Source organism: Mustela nivalis, assembly GCF_964662115.1.
Source record: "Mustela nivalis genome assembly, chromosome: 9".
NCBI classification, from domain to species: Eukaryota; Metazoa; Chordata; class Mammalia; order Carnivora; family Mustelidae; genus Mustela; species Mustela nivalis.
The window spans coordinates 65,722,276-65,748,293 of record NC_139028.1 but is presented as its reverse complement, the minus strand read 5'-3'; the positions used below and the strand labels follow the sequence as shown (position 1 = coordinate 65,748,293).

The window sequence follows — 26,018 nt, the reverse complement described above, 5'->3', positions numbered from 1 at the left end:
CCTATATTCAACCAACTTTATTAGCTAATTAGCCTAATCATCAACTAAACTAGAGTTTAATAAAATGGCTTCTATTTTGCTTATTTATGATTCTTTTTTCTAGACTGTGAAATAGATCTGAAAGAGTAAGGGATAAATTAATTTGACAAACACTATTGACCACTGATTTTGTGTCAAGTACTTTGATTATCAGTATATGTCAGGTAAACTGAAAATATTTGTTTTAGCCTGAACAACTAAGACCAAATAAGATAGTATACCTGAAATTACTTGGAAAACAGACATTAATTAACATAGTCCCTGAAGAAGAACCAATCTCCTTCTTTTCCTCAAATGGAGTTGCTTCAATCTGATGGGCTATGCTGACAAATCTTCCTTCTACTAAAAGGGTAATCTTCATGGAACCCCTTGGCTTTGTTATTTTATTTTACTGTTTGCTTCTGAATTGTAGGAATCAGTTTAACAAATATTTGCTCGTTTTAACAAATATTTCATTCATATGTTCTGAGTACTTGGCACTATGTTACTACCTGAGATACTTTCAAAGTATTTATTTCATTTCGTTGTGCAAAAAAATCTGTATAATAGATTATTTACAAAAAACACATAGAATAAAAATCAAGAATATTGGCTCCTCCTCTTAAATGTTGTATCCATGTTCAAAGTAATGATTCAATTTCTTTTTTTTTTTAAGATTTTATTCATTCATTTGACAGAGAGAGATATCACAAGTAGGTGGAGAGGCAGGCAGAGAGAGAGGAGGAAGCAGGCTCCCTGCTGAGCAGACCGCCCGATGCGGGGCTCAATCCCAGGACCCTGGGATCATGATCTGAGCTGAAGGCAGAGGCTTTAACCCACTAAGCCACCCAGGCACCCCTCAATTTCATTTTTAATTAAAACACATAAACACAGAGTTACCATGTCAACATTTTTTTTTTAATTCTCCACCTTGACATTTCCTGGCACCAGAGAGTTGAAGCATAATAGAATGGCACTGAAATTCCCCAAGGGTGTATTTATCCCAAATGGGTAAATGACTACACCATCACCGTTCTTTATAAAAATTTTCCATAGAGGTAAGTAGGTGACCTTCATATAGTCCACTTTAAATAAGGGTAAGAGAAGTTCTCCTCCCTGTCTATAAAGGCCAGTCAAGCAGCTGCTCAGATCAGAACCAATCCTTGATTGTGTCTATAATAAAATGCATCTGATGATAAAATTCTAATCCATCATGAGTAATTTAGCTTAGATAAACACAAGGAAGAATTTCTTGGAAGTGAAGTTAAAGACAATAATTCACTTAGTCTCTGGCTTTACCCCTTCAACATCTTATTTGTATCCTCTCTATTCTCCACATCTTGAAAGGTAAGATTCTCCCTACCTACTCTCCCCATCTCCAGTCTCTGATCAGAGCCACTGATTATACTTATTCTCCACTGTATGGTTCATTTCCAAGAACCTGATCCATAATCAGAAATTCCAAATTCTGTAAAGACACTGTGTTCTCATTTGTTTAGCTAATCATAGAAAAATTGTGCTTCTTCTATGTCTGTATTTCCTGACACATATAATGACCAAAACCCCAAATCACTGGTACATCCTATTGTTTTACTTATATTTCTAATTGGGTTTACACTTACTGCAGCACTCTTATTCCATTCAGTTTCTTAAGACTGCAGCAATCTGATTTGTTTCTTTTTTAATTTTTTCTGAACACCAGGAGCAATGTGGTACAGTGAAACGAGCATACCTAGAGAGTCAGACAGACCTGGCTTCACACACTGGTCCTATTATGTCTGTCTAAGGGAACTTTCACTCTGTAGCAAAGCCTTCTTACCAAAAAGTGAGAAGCCTACTAATGGTGCTATTCAATTAAAGCAATAACAGGTAGAGATATGTGGCAAAGACCCTGGCTCAATATTAATTCTTCTTCTCACCAAGAATACTAGGGCTATCCTTTCACTGGTCCTCTGATCTTTCACCTAGTGCATATTTCATCCCAGGCCCCAGACATGGAAATGGAAGTGCCTCCCAGGTCAGCATGTTCAGAGGGTGCAGCAACTGTTTCCCCTCCATGTAGGTGGTTAACTTTGTAACATACCACAGATGTTCCTAAGTTTAGAAAGATATAATAAAGGACTCTCTCAAATTGTTCTCTGGGAAGGGATAAATAAAGTAATTAATTGAACCCATGACATTTTCAATCATGGGAATAGCATTTTGCTTTCTAGAAAGATTGTGTTGTTATTCATCATTTTGACAGACCATCATGTGATGGTAACTGATTTTTCTCAGCAGCAGGATATAATTCTAGACCTTTTTTTATATGAAATGACTAGTAATCTAGAAAATAGGACTTTCAATTCTCCTTCTTGAAAGAATAGAGTTGTTTTACGTTCTTGATTACTCAAGTGCTGTTGTATATTTTGACTCAGTTGATCTCCATATTCCTTAGTTAGGAGTTAATCACCCTCCAGATATCTTTGATGTAGGCTATTAGTTTTAACATTAGTACTTCTTTGGTCTGTTCCTTCTATCTTTTAGCTTTTTGGAAAATGTAACAGAAAGTTACATTACCTGTCTCAGGTAATACTAGCTAGAGTTACTTTAAAAATGGAAGCCTATTAAAAAAAAATGGAAGCCTATTTAAATCTTAGAAAATTCTGAGAGAAATATGCTGTATGAATTATGAACAGTTGCAGTACAAACAGAAATGAATGATCAACAAATGGGATGTGGAAGTACATTCAGATTTCTGGATCAGGCAACCTGATACATCAAGTCACCACAGATTTTCAGATGTACAGAGTTACTATCAAAATGAGGAAAACAGAACATATAAGTTGTGGAGCTCTGAGGACTAATTCAGAAGCAATCATGTTGTGCTCCAGTTGATGCTGAGATATTCAAGCAGAAAAATAAGAATTAAATACGTGGATCTAATATATAGGGGATTTAGCCTAGGATAAAGGAAAGTATGCTAAATTAAGAAAATAAATGAATAAAAACATTGTTTATAGAATGCCTATGGAATTAAAATGGAGAAATAGGCATTTCGTTCATTGAAATAATCAAACTAGTTTTTATCTATATCCATAAGTAAGTTATGAAATAAATTAGATCATAAAATTTTATTTAAATAAGCATAATAGAATTTATAGAATTTAATAGAAATTATCAGGGATGGCTACTAAAGGAACAACGGATATCCTAGTCCTTTTTTTTTTTTTTAAGATGTGTTTATTTATTTTAGAAAGAAAGAGAGAGCATGAATGTGGAGGGTAGAAGGAGAGAGAAACTCCATGCTGAGCCCAGAGCTGGATGCAGGGCTTGATCACACGACCCTGAGATCATGACCTGAGCTGAAACCAAGAGTTGGACATTTAACCAACTGAGCCACCCAGGCACTCCACCATGGGTTAATTTAAATTATAACATGCAACGGATTAACTTAAATTATAGCCTCTGATAATATGCTTAAGAACTTACAATTTGCTAAAATTAAGTCTCATTAGTTTATTTACATATCATACAATACATATGTAGTCTGACATAAAATTGTTTTGACTCTGAACCATAGAAACATTAAATAATTGAGAGATTTGCAAACATAGATATCTCTAACACATTTGCCTTATTAATTGATAGGGTATAATATTATTATTGAACTAGAATTGTATCATTATTATTATCACTAAAAAATGCAGTGCAGTTGTTAATAATACAGGTTCTAAAGTCTTTTCTCTGATTGCCAACATCAATTCTTTCATATTTTATGACCTTCAGCTATTAATCCAAACTTCTGAACTTCACCTTCTGCATCTAACAAATAAAAATACTTCTCCTTAGGTTTGTCCAAGGTTCAAATGAAGTAAGCTATGTAAAACACTTAGATAATTGTATGGAACATCTTCTTATTATTCACATAATATATATCCAAATAATTCTATAAGAAATCAAAAGTCAGATTAAAGACCAGGGCATACATGCTATAAAAGAAGATTATCATTTCTCTCATTGACATGGGCAGGTTCCATAATGGTAAACAAGGCAGTATTTTAGTTTACAAATTAAGAAGAGTACCAAGTTTCAGATCCCTGGCACTGAAGCATCTTCCCTCAGTTCCCTCTAGTAAACATATGTCATGAGACAGGATGAACTGGCATTATCTATGGTGGATTCTTAGGATACCCTGAAAAAAGATGCTTCTCTGCTAAGTTAAAGTAAATTTTCACTTACAATATGAGTTTAATAATTCTAAAATTGCAAGGCAAAATTATTTCCTGGGGCTTATTCCTACTCATCATTAGAGTATTTTAGGGAGGGCAAATAAAATAGAAATTAGCAAAAACATGTTGAATATCCTCTATGAGGAAAGAATTATACTAAGCAAAGTTTAGCTGAAAATAAACTCTATTCTCATGAGACCATATTAATACGTATAAACTTATAGTCTAGCTGAAGGATAAAAAAAGTAACAAAAATATTGATGAGTCCAAATTACTAAGTGATAAATAACAAGACAATTTACCTGAGTATGAAATTAAATTGAACTTAATTAAATATCTTATTTCAATGATGAATCCCACAGACATAATATTGAGTGAAAGGAGCCAGATGCAAGGAGAACATACAGCATGATTCTATTTATATCAAGATCAAGAACAGAAAAAAGACATTATGGTAACAGAAGTCAGAATAATGGTTACAATGGGAGAGGATATTGCTGAGGTTGAGGCGTTGGGAAGCCTTCTGGGTTGCTAGTAATGTTCTATCAGTTATCCTGAAAGTAATTATATGAGTGCATAGAGATGCATTAAGCTGTACTCATTAAGCTGTACTCTAAAGTTTTGAGCAATTTATAAATGTGTATTAAACTTTAAACACAATTTTAAAATTCTAAATTTAGAAAATCAAGATTTGACAAGAGAATTCAGCTCCTGCAGATCATAATGCAAATTTTCCATAATTCTACTTTCCCTACTTTCCTCTTGACTGGGGTCCCTGGACTTGAATGGGCCCATGCCTGGATCTCAATCCCCTTCTGTTGCCTCTATTTAACTGCTCTTTCTGGGAATACCCTGATCCTGTTCGTGGTCTTCACTGAGCCAAGCCTCCATGAGCCCATGTACTATTTCCTTTCCATGCTGTCCACCACTGACATTGGCTTATGCATCTCTACATTGGTGACAGTACTAGGAATATTCTGGCTCAATGCCCGGGAGATCAGCTTTAATGCCTGCTTATCACAAATGTTCTTCATTCACCTCTTCACTTTCATGGAATCTTCAGTGCTCCTGGCTATGGCTTTTGATCGTTTTGTGGCCATTTCCAACCCATTGAGATATGCCACCATTCTAACTCATGCAAGGATTGCACAGATTGGTTTGGCAGTCATTACCAGGGGAACTGTCATTCTGACACCACTGGTCTTGCTTCTCAAGCGTCTGTCGTTCTGCCGAAGCCATGTGCTCCATCATTCCTACTGCTTCCACCCTGACGTAATGAAGCTCTCATGTTCAGACACAAAGATCAACAGTGCATTTGGACTAACTGCAATCATCTCTACTGCTGGAGTGGACTCTATTTTTATCCTGCTTTCCTATGTCCTGATCATTCGCTCAGTTCTCAACATTGCATCCCCAGAAGAGAGAAAAAAGGCTTTCAGCACCTGCATTTCTCATATCACAGCTGTGGCCATATTCTACATCCCTTTAATCAGCCTGTCTTTTGTTCACAGGTTTGGAAAACATTCTCCACCATATGTGCCCACACTGATTGCTAATATTTACTTGCTCATTCCCCCTGTGATGAATCCCATCATCTATAGTGTGAAAACAAAGCAGATTCAAAGAGCTGTGCTCAAACTTGTGTGTTCTAAGCGAACTCATATTTAACAATTACTGACCCATGAAGACCTATTTCAAAGTCAGTAAAATTTGATCATAAATTGGAGTTATAATCCATGCAATTTTAAAGTTGGGTGGAACTATGTGTCATATGATTCAAATGTCTCCACAATGCTGTTAGTCTTATCTAGGGCAATCTTACGTTTTCTACCACCAAAATACTAAGTCAGATTCTCAGTGTCTCTCAGTTACCCTATTCCTATAGATGGATAACTCACTTCCTATCTCTCTACTCTTTCTATCAAAACTACACATCATCCAACTTTGAATTAATTTTCCAAATATCCAGCACAAATAAAATTTAATAAGAAACCAATAAGCATCTTTTCCATGTTTATTTCTCATACACCATTCCTATCTCTAACAAAGTCAGTTCCACCCCCTCCCCTCCAGCAACCCTCAGTTTGTATCTCAAGAAACATCTGAACAATTTAAGTGCCATTTAATTCATTTTGTATGTGTAAGACATTTTCTTACAAATGACCCCCCCTTTTTTTTACTTATATTATCCAGCACTTGATCAAAATTCTGACTTTCCAAACTACATAGGCAAAGGACTATTTTAGATCTTGAGATCACAGTCTCTGGCATTTATTCCAGTTTGCATATGGCCCAATTTGACTAAGAGTAATTAAAGCCATTTTTTTCATGAATGGTTTCACAAAACCAACTGCTATACATAATTTAAAATTAAAATTTCCCGGGTGCCAAAGATAAGTTCACTGATTGTTTCAAATGCACCATTTTGATCAGAGATATTGATGATAGAGAAGGCTGTGCATAAGCTGGGGTAAGGGGTATACAGGAACTGTGTAATTTTCACTGAATTTTGTTGCTATGAACCTAAAACTGCTCTTGAAGACCCCAAATCTATGAAAGTGCAGATTCCTGAGCCCCATCCCAAATATTTTATTTTACTAGTTCTAGGATGAGGCCTATGAATCTGAATTTATAACAAGATCCCAGGGTATGTCTAATATCCAGCCAGTTTGAGAAGCCACTGAACTAAACACGGTATAACTTGTATCTCTCTGCTGTTTGTTTATTATCATCAACATAACATACATTTACTTTGATCTCTGTGGGAGAATGGTGGGGGTAGAGAATAATCTTTAAATCTTTCTCTCTGTGGAAAACCTGGATCTAAAATACCAGAGTATATCAAGTGATTTCAGAGGTCTCCTTCCCAAAGCAGGTGTGAAAACTACATTCATACACTTTTCATGTTTTTTCAATATTTATATTTTCCTGGAATATATTTCAATATTATTCATAGCAAGTTAAAAACAAAACCACTTTAGCAATTGCAGTGCATTAAACCACATGGGACAGCAAGCAGATTTAGGCATGCAGAGTGTTTTTGAAGCACAAAGGCAAAACAAGAAAATACATTTGACCAGAAATATCCCTTAGGAATAGATTTTTCTAAGGGGTGAATGATTCTCCTGAGAATGGGTTTCTCATAGATACCCTCCACTCAGAGGAGAATGATATCGCAGATCCTTGTCTCTTCCTAATCGTCTTCACTTGATGTAAGTACAGGGGCATCAGAAAGACAGTGGATATGCACTAATGTTAGATTTATGTGGACTCATCTTGCAACAAGAAATTTGGCTTTATTAGAGAAAGTATTTCTAAGATGCAACCATGCAAACATAAGATGCTGTGGAACTGCCTTTGATTTAAGAACTTACTACTGTAAGTATCCTAGTATTGCAGAGTTGTCAACAAAGCTTAGAAATAAAAAATAGAGATTCTTTCCAATATACTGAATCTCAATTCTGAAAAAGCTCATAAACAGTAAAGTTCTGAAAATAAAAGCATCCAATGCATGTATTCAATTTAAAATCTAGCTAGGATTCCTTAGATAAGATAAAATACCTGAAGTGTATTATCTATGGTACTAGAAATGGGGAGTCTGAATAGCCCCAAAACTGAATCTGAGTTATCAATGTAGAATTCTGCCATAAAAAGAACAATATAGGGGTATCTGGGTGGCTCGTGGGTTAAAGCCTCTGCCTTCAGCTCAGGTCATGATTCCAGGATTCTGGGATCAAACCCCACATCGGGCTCTCTGCTCAGCAGGGATCCTGCTTCCTCCTCTCTCTCTGCCTGCCTGTCTGCCTACTTGTGATCTCTGCCTGTCAAATAAATAAATAAAATCTTTTTAAAAAATTATTTTAAAAAGAACAATATAATTTCTTTAAGCAAAAACATGAAATATGACATATCTAGGGTCAAATGCCCAAATCCCAATGCTGAATTTCAGAGATAAATAATTCATCCAAAAATAGAGAATTGTTATTGGTAAGGCATGAGATTTTAGTTCTTTTTGTTATAGTGGGGATGATGCTGGCCCATTCAGAATAAGAGACTATAATATTCTTTTTTTATTATTATGTTCAGTCAGCCAGCATATAGCACGTCATAAGTTTTTGATGTAGTGTTACTATAATATTCTTAGAGATCAAGACACTCAAGCCAAACTGATAATGAAGAGATTTATTTGAAGTCAATTAACTTAGGGAAAATATGTCAGCAGTAGCTATGAAAATGTGCAGCCCTAATAGAAGTACCAATAGCTCAAATCCCTGACTCCAGGAGACATTATTTACCATACACAATTAATTTTACCAGTGGTCTTAATATAGCATATAATGAAATAATACCTTTCCATCTCTTCTCAACCAGCAAGGAAATAAGTTTTAAATATACCAACAAAAATCAGGAGGTGAAAAATAAATCTATCAAATATCAAGTGTTTGAAACCCTAATACATATGCATTTATATGAGTATTTGTAGCCAAAGAAGAATGATAATGCATGACTGTTATAGAAAAAAAAATCACATGAATACTTGACATTTTAGTAATTCACATACATATGCATCATAAAAGTTAAATAAACAAAAGTTTATTTATTTATGTATTTATTTATTTGAGAGAGAGAGAGAGAGCATGAACAGAGGGGAGGGGCAGAAGAAGAGAGAGCAGACTCTCCACTGATCAGGGAGGCTGATGAAGGACTGGATCCCAGGATCCTGGGATCATGACCTGAGCCAAAGGCAGATGCTTAACTGAATGACTGAGCCACCCAGATGCCCAAAAGTTTATTTTTTTAAAGTTACTCTACAAATATCACCACATCAAGAGGTATTGATATGCAGCACAGAAGAGTTTTAATCAATTTTAAATTTACATAAATGGAATTCAAATCCTAGCTTTCCCATTGTATGAAAATATTGCAGTTTGTTTATCTCTCTCATTTTTACCTTTCTGGGATAAAAAATTGGAATCTTATACACAACATGATTTTCAAAATAATTAAGATATTCCACCTAAAACACAAAATTCATGTAAAGTTTGACACATTGTGGGAGTTCAAAAATGATAGCTACCTTTCCAAGAAGCTATATTATTATCTCCAATTTACCAATGAGGAAGATAGATAGATGATAGATCGATCAATAGATAGATAGATAGATAGATAGATGATAGATAGATAGATAGATAGATAGATAGAGATTTATTATGAGGAACTGGTCCACACAATTATGGAGGATGAGAAGTCCCACAGGCTGTCATCTATAAACTGGAGATCCAGGAAAGTCACAGCTATAGTACCAGTCCAAGTCTGAAGGCCTGAAAACGAGGAGCACTGACGGTGTAAGTCCACGCCCAAGGGCAGAAGACTCATGTCCCAGCTCAGCAGTCAGACAGAGTGAGAGAGAACTCTTCATTCCTCTGCTTGGTTCTATTCAGGCCCTCAACTAACTGAATGGGGCCCACCCACAGTGGGGAGGGTAATCTGCTTTACTCAGATTACTACTGACTCAAATGCTAATCCCTTCACAAACATATTCAGAAATAACATTTGATGTGGCTCAGTCAAGTTGACACATAACTGTCACACATACACACACCTAAATCCATTTCATGCCAACTCTACTTAGAATTCAGGTCTCAGTCTAGACATCATTATTTACTGGAAACCACTCCTTATCCCTCACAATGAGCTTGCTGTTTTCTTTATGTGCTCTCATAGCATTCTAGATTTATTCTTTACATTATGTAATTCATGTTACTTGTCTGTGTCTCTTGTTAACTAAAAATTTTCAGGGTCATAGACATCATTGTGCTTAACATTTAATTTCCTGCTTCTGATCCACAGTAGAGGTGCACTACATATTTTCCTAATGAATGAGTGCATTTTCAGTATTTATGTTTAAAGTAACAGTTTTGACATGTAGTACTGGAAGCTCAACTCCTCCACTGTTTCTGGATCATTCCCTGTGTTAAAGCACTTCTTAGTGCTTTATAAGTTCCCTCCTTCTGGATCTAGGTTTGCCTTCTCTTTGGCACATAGATCAAATGTAGTTCTTCTCAAATGTAGTTAACATTTGAATCATTTGACACAACCATGTGTTTGTTCTTAGTTTTCTCTTCTCCTTTTTGATTCTAAACTTTATCATTTCCAACTTTTCTTTTTTTTCTTTATAAATCCATCACTTCAATTCAGCTTGATAAGAATAAGATTAATAAAATTAAGCAGTAGCTTTTATCACAACAAGACCATGTAATAAAATCAATGTCATTCTATGAAAGAAATTAAAATATCTCTCAGCTACATTCTAATTTAAAAATTTAGGATTCTACATTACTCTAAAATGTTATAAATTAAAGCCAATATCCTATGTTGTTTTAGAAGAGACTTTGAAAACCAAAATAGTATATTTTCTTGAACTCTACTGCTGTTACTGTCCTGTCAATGGACACTGGTTTTATTTTTTTTTATTTTTTTAATTTTCAGCATAACAGTATTCATTATTTTTGCACCATACCCAGTGCTCCATGCAAACCATGCCCTCTATAATACCCACCACCTGGTACCCCGACCTCCCACCCCCTTCCCCTTCAAAACCCTCAGATTGTTTTTCAGAGCCCATAGTCTCCCATGGTTCATCTCCCCTTCCAAGTTCCCCCAACTCCCTTCTCCTCTCTAACTCCCCGTGTCCTCCATGCTATTTGTTATGCTCCACAAATAAGTGAAACCATATGATAATTGACTCTCTCTGCTTGACTTATTTCACTCAGCATAATCTCTTCCAGTCCCATCATGTTGCTACAAAAGTTGGGTATTTGTCTTTCTGATGGACACATAATACTCCATAGTGTATATAAACCACATCTTGCTTATCTATTCGTCCATTGAAGGGCATCTTGGTTCTTTCCACAGTTTGGCGAATGTGGCCATTGCTGCTATAAACATTGGGGTACAGATGGCCCTTCTTTTCACGACATCTGTATCTTTGGGGTAAATACCCAGGAGTGCAATGGCAGGGTCATAGGGAAGTTCTAGTTTTAATTTCTTGAGGAATCTCCACACTGTTCTCCAAAGAGGCTGCACCAACTTGCATTCCCAACAACAGTGTAAGAGGGTTCCCCTTTCTCCACATCCCCTCCAACATATGTTGTTTCCTGTCTTGCTAATTTTGGCCATTCTACCTGGTGTAAGGTGATATCTCAATGTGGTTTTAATTTGAATCTCCCTGAGGGCTAGTGATGATGAACATTTTTTCATGTGTCTGATAGCCATTTGTGTGTCTTCATTGGAGAAGTGTCTGTTCATATCTTCTGCCCATTTTTTTGATAAGATTGTCTGTTTTGTGTGTGTTGAGTTTGAGGGGTTCATTATAGACCCTGGATATCAACCTTTTGTCTGTACTGTCATTTGCAAAATGTTCTCTCATTCTGTGGGTTGCCTCTTTGTTTTGTTGACTGTTTCCTTTGCTGTGCAGAAGCTTTTGATTTTGATGAAGTCCCAAAAGTTTATTTTTGCTTTTGTTTCCTTTGCCTTTGGAGACATATCTTGAAAGAAGTGGCTGTGGCTGATATCGAAGAGAATACTGCCTATGCTCTCCTCTAGGATTCTGATGGATTCCTGTCTCACATTGAGGTCTTTTATCCATTTTGAGTTTATCTTTGTGTACGGTGTAAGAGAATGGCCAAGTTTCATTCTTCTACATATAGCTGCCCAGTTTTCCCAGCACCATTGATCGAAGAGACTGTATATTTCTTCCTGTTTTGTTGAAGATTAATTGACCATAGAGTTGAGGGTCCATATCTGGGCTCTGTACTCTGTTCCACTGGTCTATGTGTCTGTTTTTATGCCAGTACCATGCTGTCTTGGTGATCACAGCTTTGTAGTAAAGCTTGAAATCTGGTAACGTGATGCCCCCAGTTTTATTTTTGTTTTTCAACATTTCCTTAGTGATTTGGGGTCTCTTCTGATTCCATACAAATTTTTGGATTATTTGGTCCAGCTCTTTGAAGAATACTGGTGGAGTTTTGAATGGAAGGGCATTAAAAGTATAGATTGCGCTAGGCAGTATAGACATTTTAACAATGCTTATTCTTCCGATCCAAGAGCATGGAATGGTCTTCCATCTTCTTGTGTCTTCTTCAATTCTTCTAAAGTGCACATGGAAACTTCTCCAGGATAGACCACATACTGGGTCACAAATCAGGTCTCAACCAATACCAAAAGACTGAGATTATTCCCTGCATATTCTTAGATCACAATACTTTGAAACTGGAGCTCAATCACAAGGAAAAGTCCAGAAGGAACTCAAACACTTGGAAGCTAAGAACATCTTGCTTAAGAATGTTGGACCAATCAGGAGATCAAAGAAGAACTGAAACAATTCATGGAAACCAATGCAAATGAAGACACTTCAGTCCAGAACCTATGGATACAGCCAAGGCGGTCCTAAGGGGGAAATACATAGCCATCCAAGCCTCTCTCAAAAAAATTGTAAAATCCAGAACACAACAGCTGTCTCTACACCTTAAAGAACTGGAGAATCAACAACAAATCAAACCAACTGCACATATAAGAAGGGGAATCATCAAGATTAGAGCTGAGATCAATGAGGTAGAAACCAGAGATACAGTAAAACGTATCAATGAAACTGGAAGCTGGTTTTTTGAAAGAATCAATAAGATCGATAAACCATTGGCCACACTAATCCAAAAGAAAAGAGAGAAAGCCCAAATTCATAAAATTATGAATGAAAAGGGAGAGATCACAATGAACACCAAGGAAGTCAAAACAATCATCAGAAGTTATTATCAGCAGTTATATGCCAATAAGCTTAGCAACCTAGATGAAATGGATGCATTCCTGGAAAACTATTAACTCTCAAAATTGAACCAGGAAGAAATTGGCAACCTGAATAGACTGATATCTAGTAACGAGATTGAAGCAGTGATAAAAAAAAAAAAAAAAAAAAACCTTTCAAAAACCAAGAGCCCAGGACCTGACAGAGTCCCTGGGGAATTCTACCAAACTTTCAAAGAAAAAATAACACCTATTCTCCTGAAGCTGTTTCAAAAAATTAAAACAGAAGGAAAACTTCCAGACTCTTTCTATGAAGCCAGCATTACCCTGATCCCAAAACCAGGCAAAGACCCTACCAAAAAGGACCAATATCATTGGTCTATTGGATATTGGATATCAGACCAATATCATTGATGAATATGGATGCTAAGATTCTCAACAAGATCCTAGCAAACAGGATCCAACAGCACATTAAAAAGATTATCCACCATAACCAGGTGGGATTCAATCCTGGGCTACAAGGATGGTTCAACATTTGCAAATTAATCAATGTGATAGAACAAATTAATATGAGAAGAGAGAAGAACCACATGGTCCTCTCAATTGATGCAGAAAAAGCATTTGACAAAATCCATCATCCGTTCCTGATTAAAATGCTTCAAAGTATAGGGATAGAGGGAACATTCCTGAACTTCATCAAATCTATCTATGAAAGACCCACAACAAATATCATCCTCAATGGGAAAAAGCTTGCAGCCTTCCCATTGAGATCAGGAACACGACAAGGATGCCCACTCTCACCACTCTTGTTCAACATAGTATTAGAAGTCCTAGCAACAGCAATAAAACAGCAAAGAGAAATAAAATGTATCCAAATTGGCAGTAAAAAGTCAAATTCTCTCTCTTCACAGATGACATGATTCTTTATATGGAAAACCCTAGAACTCATACAGCAATTCAGCAATGTGGCAGGATACAAAGTCAATGTACAGAAATCAGTGGCTTTCTTATACACTAACAATGAAAATTAGAAAGGGAAATTAGAGAATCGATTCCATTTATTGTAGCACCAAGAACCATAAGATACCTGGGAATAAACCTAACCAAAGAGGTAAAGGATCTGTATTCGAGGAACTACAGAACACTCAGGGACACTGGTTTTAAATACTAACTTTCTTGAGTATTTATTTTATTTAAATTAAATCTACTTAAATTTGTATTGATGATTCTAGACATAAGGGCATTTTTTTTCTAATAATTCCACTATCCTTCTGTATATAAAAAAAACCTTAAAACTCATCTTTGAGAATTACCTGATACATAAGGATTTTTATTTTTATTTTTGCATATTTATTTTTGAATGATGCCATAAAACTGATAAATTGATTTCATTCCACCTAATACACTTTTCAGTCAAATAATTATGGAATTAATCATCTTATAATCTGCATAGTAACTATTCCATAATGACTACAGTACACAATTGAAATTTCTCCATGAGGCCCTATCCATAATCTCTCAAATACTTAAATATATTAAGTAGTGCCCACAAGCTTGTTTATATAATTTTTTTAAACTACAACTACACAGAATAAGAAAAAAAAATAATGGAGATTATCTAATTTAGTCATCATCCTTAATATCAACTTTAATTGACAAGACCGAGGACATGTGCCTTTTGTGAACGAACCCAAACTGAGCAGCCTCAGATATAAGGTATTTTGGCATCTCATTAGCCTGCGAGAGCAGGAATAAAGCTGAGACTAGAGAGAAATAGTAGCTAGAGATTTAAAAATAAGTAGTCAACAATACAACAGGTAGTCACAAGAGGTATCACAAATTAATATTTGGAACTGGAGTGTTTCAATAACTAAGAAAGTAAAATTGTGTATGTATAAAACAACTGTAGGAGTATATTCTCCAAATCAAGTGGTTGGAGACATAGTGGCTCCAAATTCTATGAAAGACCAATGGGATTCCAGCCAATGGTTACTTTCCAGTCTTTGAGAAGCCAAAGAGAAGACAGTTTAGGGTATTCAGAGCACTACCATATTAGCTTAGTGAACATCCCAGCAAGACTTTCCAGTATATTATGGGGACTAGATCATAAAAGAGTTAAGACAACATAGGGAAAGAAGAAAGGAAGGAGAAGAAAAGTTACCCATGACCTCATCTACCTAATAATAAGTCTCGTTTCAGATAATACCTAAGGGTGGAGCTGAAAGCTCAAATGTGTATTTACTTTGATGGCAATGATTGCAGAAACACTAGCCTGCAGATGGAAGTATCTAATATCTGGCCTCTGTACACAAAGTTCACTCTTCACTCTTAGCCTAGAAGTTTAATACAGTTGTCTCTGAAAGGCACTAACTGCTGAAAACAATGCTAAGGAAAATCTTCTGTAACAATTATGTGTCAACACTACAGTGATAACAGATAAGAAAATTAAAAATCAATACCAGAAATGTAACCCCAGACTAGAAACAACCTTAGCAAAAAGGATAAGATCTACTGACCAAGAAATAATGAATAGGCTATTTTGACCTGATGTCTCAAATTATTTCCTGAAAAGATTACATGTCTTTAACGTGTATGATAAAGCTCCATGATAATGCACTAGTATCAACACAAATACTCAAAAATATGTATATTCTTTATTAAATAATAAATCTTACTTTTAAAAATTACTATTACTTTGAGATATCCATTAAATTCTTGACATTTTCAGATTATATTGTTACAATTCTCTATGTAGGAAGTACAGGGAGGAGGGGAAAGAAAATGCATTGGATTAAAGTGGAAGATGACAAAAAATACTGCTGAGATTAAAGAAAAAACCCTATTCTCTTTTGTGAATTAGTAAATATGAATCATGGAGGGAAGTTCAATAGAGAGAAGAAAGAAAGAAAGAAAGAAAGAAAGAAAGAAAGAAAGAAAGAAAGAAAGAAAGAAAGAAAGAAAGAAAATAATTTTAACTGAGAAGCAAAAAGAAAGGATAAAGTCTTAAGAATAATCTCTAATTTTCATTTCTCCCTCTAGGATATTTTATTTTAAAAGAATTATTCCTCCAAAGTAATCATGTCGTCTTTCCCTAACATCACTTCCACTTCTCTGACATTTTTTCTGATGGGAGTTCCAGGACTTGAAGCTGCCCACACCTGGATCTCCATCCCCTTCTGCTGTCTTTACATGACTTCCCTCTCTGGGAATGGTATAATTCTGTTTGTCATCATCACTGAGTCAAGTCTCCATGAACCTATGTACTATTTCCTCTCTATGCTCTCAACCACTGACTTGGGCTTGTGTATTTCAACACTGGTCACTACACTGGGCATATTCTGGTTCAGTGCAAGACAGATTAGTTTCCATGCCTGTGTTGCCCAGACATTCTTCATTCAACTCTTTACTGTTGTGGAGTCTTCAGTGCTCTTGGCAATGGCCTTTGACCACTACATTGCCATTTGCAACCCTCTAAGATATGCTGCCATCCTGACTGATTCCAGAATTGTCAAAGTGTGGTTTGCCATCCTTATGAGGGGGATAGTGATCCTAATGCCTCTGGTCCTGCTTCTTAAACGTTTATTCTTCTGCCAAAACTACGTGCTTCATCATTCTTATTGTTTCCATCCTGATATAATCCAGCTCTCATGTTCTGACAATAAGATCAACAGTGTTTTAGGACTTACTGCCCTTATAGTTACTGCAGGAGTGGACTCCATCTTTATTCTTCTCTTCTACACTCTGATTATTAAGACCATCCTAAGCATTGCATCCCCAGAAGAGCGGCATAAAGCCTTCAGCACTTGTATCTCCCACATAGGTGCTGTTGCCATCTTCTACATTCCTCTCATTAGCTTGTGCTTGGTCCATAGGTTTGGGAAAAAGGCACCTCCTTACGTACACACTCTTATGGCCAATGTGTATTTGCTTATTCCACCAGTGATGAATCCCATTATTTATAGTGTAAAGACCAAGCAGATCCATAGGGCCATTAAAAAAGTCCTTTTTGCCAAAGAATCTGAGCTCTGACTCTACTCCGTAGTAACCACTTCCAAGACCTAACATTTAATCAGCATACATTCATCTATCAGTGGCCTAAAACCAAAAAAATAAAATAGGTAGCTGGGTAGGAGATGGAGTTTGACAGAATTTTTTTATTTTCAATATAACTATTACTAAGCTACTCTTTAGAAGTAAGCAATAAAATATATTAATATAATGGGTACCATATATCATGATATAAAATTTGGAAAGCATGAATGACAATGGCTAAAATGAACACTTTGCCCATTAGACCAAGTCTCCAAAATCATGCTTAAAACAGTAACTCATATCTTTCTGTCTCATTTTGTTTTCTTAAAGTATACATAATAATTATTGTTTTGTTTAATCATCAATTAAATCCTAATTAAGCTATTATTCTTCCCACATTTTGATCACCATTGGTTCATTCTTTCATTTTTATCTACTATTGTTAGACACTGCACAATATGATAGGGTGGCAGAGACAAACAAGAAAATATTGTCATAATAGTGAACTATGTAGGTAAGAAAGCAACCAATCAAAATCTGATATACTATGTGATATGTTACAACATATGGATATAAGCAAAAGGATTAATAGAATTTGTAAGAACAACATTTAGTCTGACCTGGGATGATCAGAAAACTATCACAACATGTTGTTTAAACTGTAAGGTTAAGAACTGGAGAGGTCAACTTTCAGAATGGTAGCATGAGAGATTTGTGGACACTCTCCCTTAGGGAAACAAGAATAAACAGTAAAAATTTATATAGACATAGGCACAAACATTTAAATTCTCTGAAAATTTCCCTAAGTTCATACAGCAAAAGAAAAAACACTATTTAAGAAAATCTATTAAATTACTGTAAGAACAGTAGGAGTCTGGGGCACCTGGCTGGCTTAATTTAGTGTCCAACTCTTTTTTTTTTTTTTTTTTTTTTTAATTTTTTTTTTTTTTAATTTATTTGACAGACAAAGATCACAAGTAGGCAGAGAGGCAGGCAGAGAGAGAGAGGAAGGAATGCAGGCTCCTCTGTGGAGCAGGGAGCCCGATGCGGGGCTCGATCCCAGGACCCTGGGATCATGACCTGAGCCGAAAGCAGAGGCTTTAACCCACTGAGCCACCCAGGCGCCCCATAGTGTCCAACTCTTGACCTCAGCTCAGTTCTGAACTTGTCCTGGGTGTGGAGCCTACTTTAAAAAAAAAAAATTAATTAATTTTTTTAAAAAAAGAATAATGGAAGTCTGTGGCACTTGAATCAGAGCAAACATTCACCCCTCCCTTCCTCCACAGTGCAGTTTATTGACAGTTACTCCACATAGGTGTAGCGAAGAACATGGGGCTTTGTTCCCTAGCCCCCTCCCCACCATCATCCCCCAGCAGCTCTTAGAGTAAGGCTATGAAATCTTCCAGAAAGGGCAAATCATCATGTTCTTCATTCTTCCTACTGTAGCTCATGTTGTGGAAGCTAAATTCCAGGTGAGTACAATCAAGAGGTCAGTGGCTGTTTTCATGCACCCAGCATTACTCATATGGCAGAAGCTCTATTCCAGGCATGGCATTCAGAGGACACTGGGGCTTCAAATCAGCCTTTCCTTACCTCTATCATAAGCAACCAGACTCAAGATAATAGAGGCAGGCTGAAAAGGCATATTCTATCCCACCATTCTAGGCAGGTAAATCAGGAGATTAACTCCAAGAGAAGTGGGTTCTAAGGGAATTATATTATAAATCAATAATAAAAATTTGAAAGTTCACAAATATTAGCAAATTAAACAATATACTCCTAATCAATGGGTCAAAAAAGAAATCACAAAAGTGGGGTGCATGGGTGCCTCAGTCATTAAGTGACTGCCTTAGGCTCAGGGCATGACCCCAGAGTCCTGGGATTAAGCCTCACATCTAGCTCCCTGCTTGGCAGGAAGCCTGCTTCTTCCACCCCATCTCCCCAGCTTGTGTTCCCTCTCTCACTGTGTCTCTCTCTGTCAAATAAATAAAATCTTAAAAAAAAAAAAAGAAATCACAGAAGGAATTAGTAAATACATTAAGATAAATGAAAATAAATGCACAATATACCAAAATTATGAGGTGAAGCTAAAGAATGCTTAGAGGAAAATTTATAGCCATAATGCCTTTATTGAAAAAGAAAATATCTCAAATAAATTACCTAAGCATCCAATTTAAATGCTGGGGGAATAAAAGCAAACTGGTCTTAAATCAAGCAAAAGAAATAATAATAATAATGATTAGACTACTAAAAATTAATTAGAGCATTAAAAAACATATGCATTTTTAAAAAGTCTAGGAGGCACAAAGAACCCACTTCAAAATCAACAAAAATAGGTCAACACTTCAACATATTGTAGTGAAGACTGCAAATTACAAAGAATAGAAGAAGAAATGAAGAGTTTCCAGAACAAACAAAACTAAAGAAATTCATGAACACTAAACCATCCCTGCAAGAAAGGAATCCTTTGAATGGAGAGGGAGCCCAAAAGTAACAAAGATCAGAGAGGAACAGTGACTTTATGGGTAATACGATGGCACAAAATTCATATCTTTCAATAATTACTCTGAATGTAAGTGGACTCAATGTTCTAATCAAAAGACAGAGGGTATCAGAATGGATTTTTTAAAAAGACCCATAGATATGATGTCTACAAGAAGCTTATTTTAGACTCAAAGACAAATCAGATTGAAAGTAGGGGTGGACAACCACTCATCATGCTTATGGACCTTAAAAGAAAAAAAAAGCTGGAGTAGCCATCCTTATCAAACAACTAGATTTTAAACCAAAGACTGTATTAAGAGCTGAAGAAGGACACTAAGGACACTATATCATAAAAAGGGGGTTATACAATTGTAAATATTTATAGCCTTAACTTGGGAACAGCCGCAAATATATAAACCACTTAATAAAAAAATTAAGGAGACTCATTGATAATAATAAAATAATAGTAGAGGAATTTAACATCCCACTTACAGCAACAGACAGATCATCCAAGCAGAACATCAACAAGGTAACGAGGGCTTTGAATGATGCACTGGAGCACATGGACTGTACAGATATATTCAAAGCATCTCATCCTAAAGCAGTAGAATACACATTCTTCGCAAGTACATAAGGAACACTCTGCAGAATAGATCACATACTGGGTCACAAATCAGGTCCCAATCAGAATAAAAAGACTGAGATCATACCATGCATATTTTCAGACCACAATGCTACGAAACTTGAAGTCAACCTCCAGAAAAAATTTGGAGAGACCATGAATACATGTAAGCTAAAGAATATCCTATGAAAGAATTAATGGGCTAATCAGGAAATTAAAGAGTTAAAAAATATATGGAAGCAAATGAATATGAAAACACAACAGTTCAGAACCTTCAGGATGTGCCAAAGACAGTCCTAAGAGGTAAGTATAAAGCAATAAAGGCTTTTCTGTAGAAAGAAGGAAAGCCTCAAACACATAACCTAAACTTACACCTACAGAAGCGGGGGAAAGAATAGCAAATAAAGCCAAACCCAGCTGGAGAAGAGAAATAATAAAAATTAGAGCTTAAAGCAATGACATAGGAATCAAAAAAACAAGAGAACAGATCAATGAACTTTGGAGCTGGTTCTTTGAAAGAATTAATAAGATTGATAAACTCTAAGCCAAACTTACCAAAAAGAAAAGAGAAATAACCCAAATAAAATTATGAATGAAATAGGAGCCAACACTGCAGAAATATAAGAGAATAACATGAGCAAATATATGTCAACAAATTAAACAATCTCAAAGAAATGGATGCATTTCTAGAAACATAGAAACTACCAAAACTGAAACAGGAAGAAATAGAAAACCTTAACAGATTCATAACCAGCAAGGAAATTGAAGCAGTCATCAAAAATCTCCCAAAAAAACAAGATTCCAGGGCCAGACAGCTTCCCAGAGGAAATCTGCCAAATTTAAAAAGAGTTTATACCTATTCTTCTGAAAATGTTCCAAAAAATAGAAATGGAAGGAAAACTTCCAAACTGCCGCTTCCAGTCGGTGACGAGAAAAGAATTAGGCATAAACAAGTCAGCTGCAAAAGACTGGGAGTAAGGGACAACAGTCAAAAAGGACTGCTGCCAGGAGCAAGTCCAGAGTCTCACTTTTGTTAGATAGAAAACAATAGCCAACAGAAGGATTGATGAAGGTCAAACGTTAGTCGCGTCTTGCAGGCAAGCAAGGAGGAGGGTAAGGTTTATAGTTAACCAAGCACATTCAAAGGACTCATCTAACTAACAATGAGCACTTCTGGGAAGAGAAAGGAGCATCAACGAAAAAGGGAAGCAGGCGGTTTTCGTTCCACCCTGAGCTGACCGGGCATTCCCAGGTGCTCAGCTTCCCTGAAGCAGGCTGCGTTCCACCCTGGGCGAGGCAGGCATTCCAGCTGCCCGGCTTCCGTGAAGGGGCGGCCTTCCGCCCTGAGCGAGCCGGGCATCCCCAGCTGCCCAGCTTCACGGTTCTACATCGTCCTTCTCCCCAAAGACCTGTGGTCAGTATCAGTATTTTTTAAGGCCATGTCTAAATGTGCTTAGCAACTAGTAAAATCCTCCAGGGGTTACAGTTTAAGTAACAAATTGTTCCGAGGGGCAGCAGCACAAACTCCTTTTATAAGGCCAGCATTACCTTGATCCCAAAACAAAGACCCCCCAACAAGGAGGAGAATTACAGACCAAAATGCCTGATGAATATGGATGCACAACGTCTCACCAAGATACTAGCTAGGAGGATCCGACAATACATTAAAAGGAGTATTCATCTTGACCAAATGGGATTTATTCCTGGGATATACGCATGATTCAAAATACATAAAATCAGGGGCTGGCTCAGGTGGTTAAGTGTCTGCCTTCAGCTCAGGTCATGATCTCAGGGTCCTGGGACCGATCCCACATTGGACTCCCTGTTCAGCGGGGAGTCTGGTTCTCCCTCCCCCTCCAAACCTCCTCCTGTTCCTACTCACTCGCTCACTCTCTTTCTCTCTCTGTGTCAAATAAATAAATAAAATCTAAAAAAAAAAAAAAACCATAAGTGACTCTTAATCTCACAAAACAAACTGAGGGTTGCTGGGGGGAGGGGGTTTGGGAGAAGGGGGTGGGATTATGGACATTGGGGAGGGTATGTGCTTTGGTGAGTGCTGTGAAGTGTGTAAACCTGGTGATTCACAGACCTGTACCCCTGGGGATAAAAATATATGTTTATAAAAAATAAAAAATTTAAAAAAAATCTAAAAAAAAAAACACATAAAACCAAACAATGTGTTACACCACATCAATAAAACACAGCACAATAACCATATGATCTTCTCAATATATGTAGAAAAAGCATTTTACAAAATACAGCTTCCTTTCTTGATTAAAAGCCTTCCACCATTGAGGAATATAAGGAGACTACCCCAACATCATAAAAGCTATATATAGGAGATCCACAAAAATATCATCTTCAATGGGGAAAAATTGAGTTTTTCCCCTAAGGTCAGAAACACAGCAGGCATGTCCACTCTCACCACTGCTGTTCAACAAAGTACTAGAAATCCCTAGCCTCAGCAATCAGACAATAGAAAGAAATAAAAGGTATCCAAATCAGCAAAGAAGTCAAACTCTCACTCTTCACAGATGACATGATACTCCATGTGGAAAACCTATAGAAACATTCACCAAAAAATTGCTAGAACTGATGCAGGACTCAGCAAAGTCACAGGATATAAAATCAATGCACAGGAGTCAGCTCTGGAAGACAGTAGGTAGGGTCCTCAAAAAATTTAAAAATAGAACCACCCAACAATTGCACTATCATATATTTATCCAAAGGTTACAAAAATAGTAATTCAAAGGGGCACATGCATCTCAATGTTTATAGCAGCAATGTCCACAACAGCCAAAATATGAAAGAAGTCCAAATATATACACAATGGAATATTACTCAACCATCAGAAAGAATGAAATCTGGCCATTTGCAACTATGTGGATGGAGCTAGAGGGTATAAAGCTAAGCAAAATAAGTCAGTCAGAGAAAAAATATGCCATAAGATTTCATTCATATGTGCAATTTAAGAAACAAAACAGAGGAACATAAGAGAAGGCAAAATAAAAACAGAGAGGGAGGGAAACCATAAGAGACTCTCAACTATAGGGAACAAACTGGAGATTGCTGGAGGGGAGGTGGTGGGGAGGTGTGGCAATTGGGTGGTAGGCATTAAGGAGAGCTCTTGATGTAATGAGCACTGGGTGTTATCTACAACCAATGAATCACTTAATTCTACCCCTGAAACTAATAATACACTACATGTTAACTAAATTGAATTTAATTTTTTTAAAAAACACAAAATGGATGAATCTTAAAAACATTATGCTAATTATAAACAGCCAATAACAAAAGACTAAATAGTATATGATTCAATATATATAAAAGATCTCAAATCTACAGAGACAGAAGTGGATGGTTTCATTGGGCTAAATGGGATGGAAGGTATGAAGAGAAGACTGCAAGTAGGATGTTCCATTTGTAGACTATAAAAATGATCTAAAATTTACTGTAATGATAATTGCAAAACTCAGTGAATATACTAAAAATCATTAAATATTTACATATTAAGTGAGAAAATTGTACTATATATGAATTATATCACAATAAACTCATTATATTTAGAAGAAGGAAAAAGACTGGAGGAAGGTGGAAAGAGCACACATGTCCAAACTATTCTCATTCTAGGAAAAGGAGAAAATACATTTGGAATAAAAATTAAATTAATAGTAATAGTGGTATGGAAGTATATTCAGTGATCTGTAAATTTCAGGAATCTATGAAAGATAGAACATTAAAATAACACTGAGTGATGAAACTGCAGTTCTAAATACATGCAGAAGAATACATGAAGGAGGCTAATTTAAGCGATGCTCCAAGTTCTATTGAAATGTTCATTTTACTTCTGTCCTACTGGCCATAACCGGGCCTTCTTTGTGGCATATTTTGGGCCACAGAGTAATTTGCTTAAGGGTGAAAATAATAAATATGAATAGTTCTGCTACCAAGGCAGGTCTATACTTTAACACTCTGGCAACATCCAGGAGAAATAGAGAATCCATGTGCCCAGATGAAGAGGTAGTCATGTATTGTCCCTCCCTTTCCATGATAGGATATGTCATCCCTTCCTCTTGAAACTGGATATGATAAGTCTATAGTATGTAAACAATAGCCATGAAAGTATGAACAGAATGTACTCAATATATGGAAGACTGCACAGTGAAATATCTCTAAAGACAACATTTCAGGTGGCTATGAATTGACAGAAAATAGTCCTACGTATGTGCACCCACACCTGCACACTCACACCTAACACACAACACACAGTAGATTAAGTAACAGAATATTAAGTCCAGAATATTTTTGGAAGTGTCCCCATATCAGGCTATACATGAGCATATCTTACAGTACCTTCCCTTATGCCCCAGAAATATGAATGTGGTGGGAGGGGAGGGAAGAGCAAAGTTGCTGACAACTGTCTGAATATGTTAGGGGAAGTTCAGACCACAGCCTCATTTCTTCACCAGCCATAGTCCTTAGGCCCATGAATACTTAGAGATTTCATCTTCATTCAGAAGGAATATACACCAATAAGCTAACCCTTTAACAGAAAATACATAGAAATGTCTGAGAATTCTCTTGGTGGTCAAGGAAAGCTCAGCGCCAGCTAGGTCACACCTAATGTACAGAAAGAGGTGGGGAGAGAAGCACAGTCAGTGTGCATGCCTCAGAACGCAAAGTGGCCTGGTAAGCATTGTGCATTCTTCTCATGCTTGGAAGCAAGACACAGTAACTTCCTGTTTGTGGTGACAGAGATGTCCTAGCATGTTCCAGAACCCTGGTCCACTAATAGCTGTAACCAATGTGGCAGTATTCTGCCTCTTTGCAGGTTTGCCAGCCACCCTCTAGAGTGTATGTCACGTCCATCCCACTTGATTAGTTCGGTTTCATCACTGCATCAATTTAATGGACATTGTGATGCTCTGTGGGCTGCCCTATTGGCCTCTTCAAACTATTATGACAGGGGTCTGGAAAGATAATATAGCTCTGGGCCAAGACTATAAATGTCAATTGTGGATAGTGGAGATAGTGGATCTATCCAAGATAGTGGATTCTATCACCTTCCCTCCAAAGAACACTGATTTTGATAGTCACCCACAGACAAGAGTAACTTTGTGGGAGTCTAGGAGTCCAATGGAGAAGTTCCACCATACCACTGGCACAAAAAATCTGGAAATAGATGCACCGGAAGGGATAAGAACAGTTTCACCTTACCTGCATTACACTACCCCATGATGGCACAACTCAGTGCCAAGAGAGATCACCTCTTCCACAGAGGAAAGTAAGAGGATAGTGAGGGAGTACCTAGTTTTCCCATCTGTGTAGGATGTTACCAAGAGGCCCATGTCTTTCTCAACCCACCCAGAATAGTGAGGTGGTCTGCATGACTTAGGGACAGGGAGAGGCTGGGAGCATTGCAACTAGGCTTTGGAACTCACAGAAGGGATGCAAATACAGATACTATTAACCACTTTGTATTGCACTGGTAAAACTTCTCACAAGTTAGTGGGGATGCCTCACCTCAGACCCCTTATCTGACCCATGGGCACTCTCAGTACTGCATACCCCTCACTATACATCCTCTGTGACTAGCTCCCTATATGCCCCTATGGATAGGCTGTGCAAGCTTTTTGCAGATAGCCAGTGAGCACACGAAGAATGCTGGGTGGACTTTGCGGGATTGGGAGAAAGCACATGAGTTGAACTAGAAGCACCATTCTAGAGAAAGTGATGAGAGGCTAGCAGCACCCAGCCTGTCTCTGCAGGATCAAGAGAAGGGAAACAATCTTGGGGCCCTTGGCTAGCTCAGTTGGTAGAGCATACTACTCTTGGTCTCAGGGTTGTAAATT

At 36.9% G+C, this 26,018-nt stretch overlaps 2 protein-coding genes across 2 annotated transcripts; both read left to right on the top strand.

Annotated features, from left to right (window-relative positions):
• The first annotated feature begins 1,119 nt into the window (after window positions 1–1,119).
• On the top strand, window positions 1,120–5,955 carry LOC309840154 (olfactory receptor OR51C1-like). The gene is made up of 2 exons (XM_082682227.1): window positions 1,120–1,365; window positions 4,910–5,955. Exon 2 carries the CDS (start codon window positions 4,953–4,955, stop codon window positions 5,895–5,897), a length of 945 nt encoding a protein of 314 aa, XP_082538353.1. The 5' UTR covers window positions 1,120–1,365; window positions 4,910–4,952; the 3' UTR covers window positions 5,898–5,955.
• A 10,151-nt stretch (window positions 5,956–16,106) lies between these two features.
• Window positions 16,107–17,057, top strand: LOC309840290 (olfactory receptor OR51C1-like; the record flags this gene model as incomplete). Its single annotated transcript, XM_082682368.1, has 1 exon — window positions 16,107–17,057. One exon carries the CDS (start codon window positions 16,107–16,109, stop codon window positions 17,055–17,057), a length of 951 nt encoding a protein of 316 aa, XP_082538494.1.
• Window positions 17,058–26,018: the final 8,961 nt, after the last annotated feature.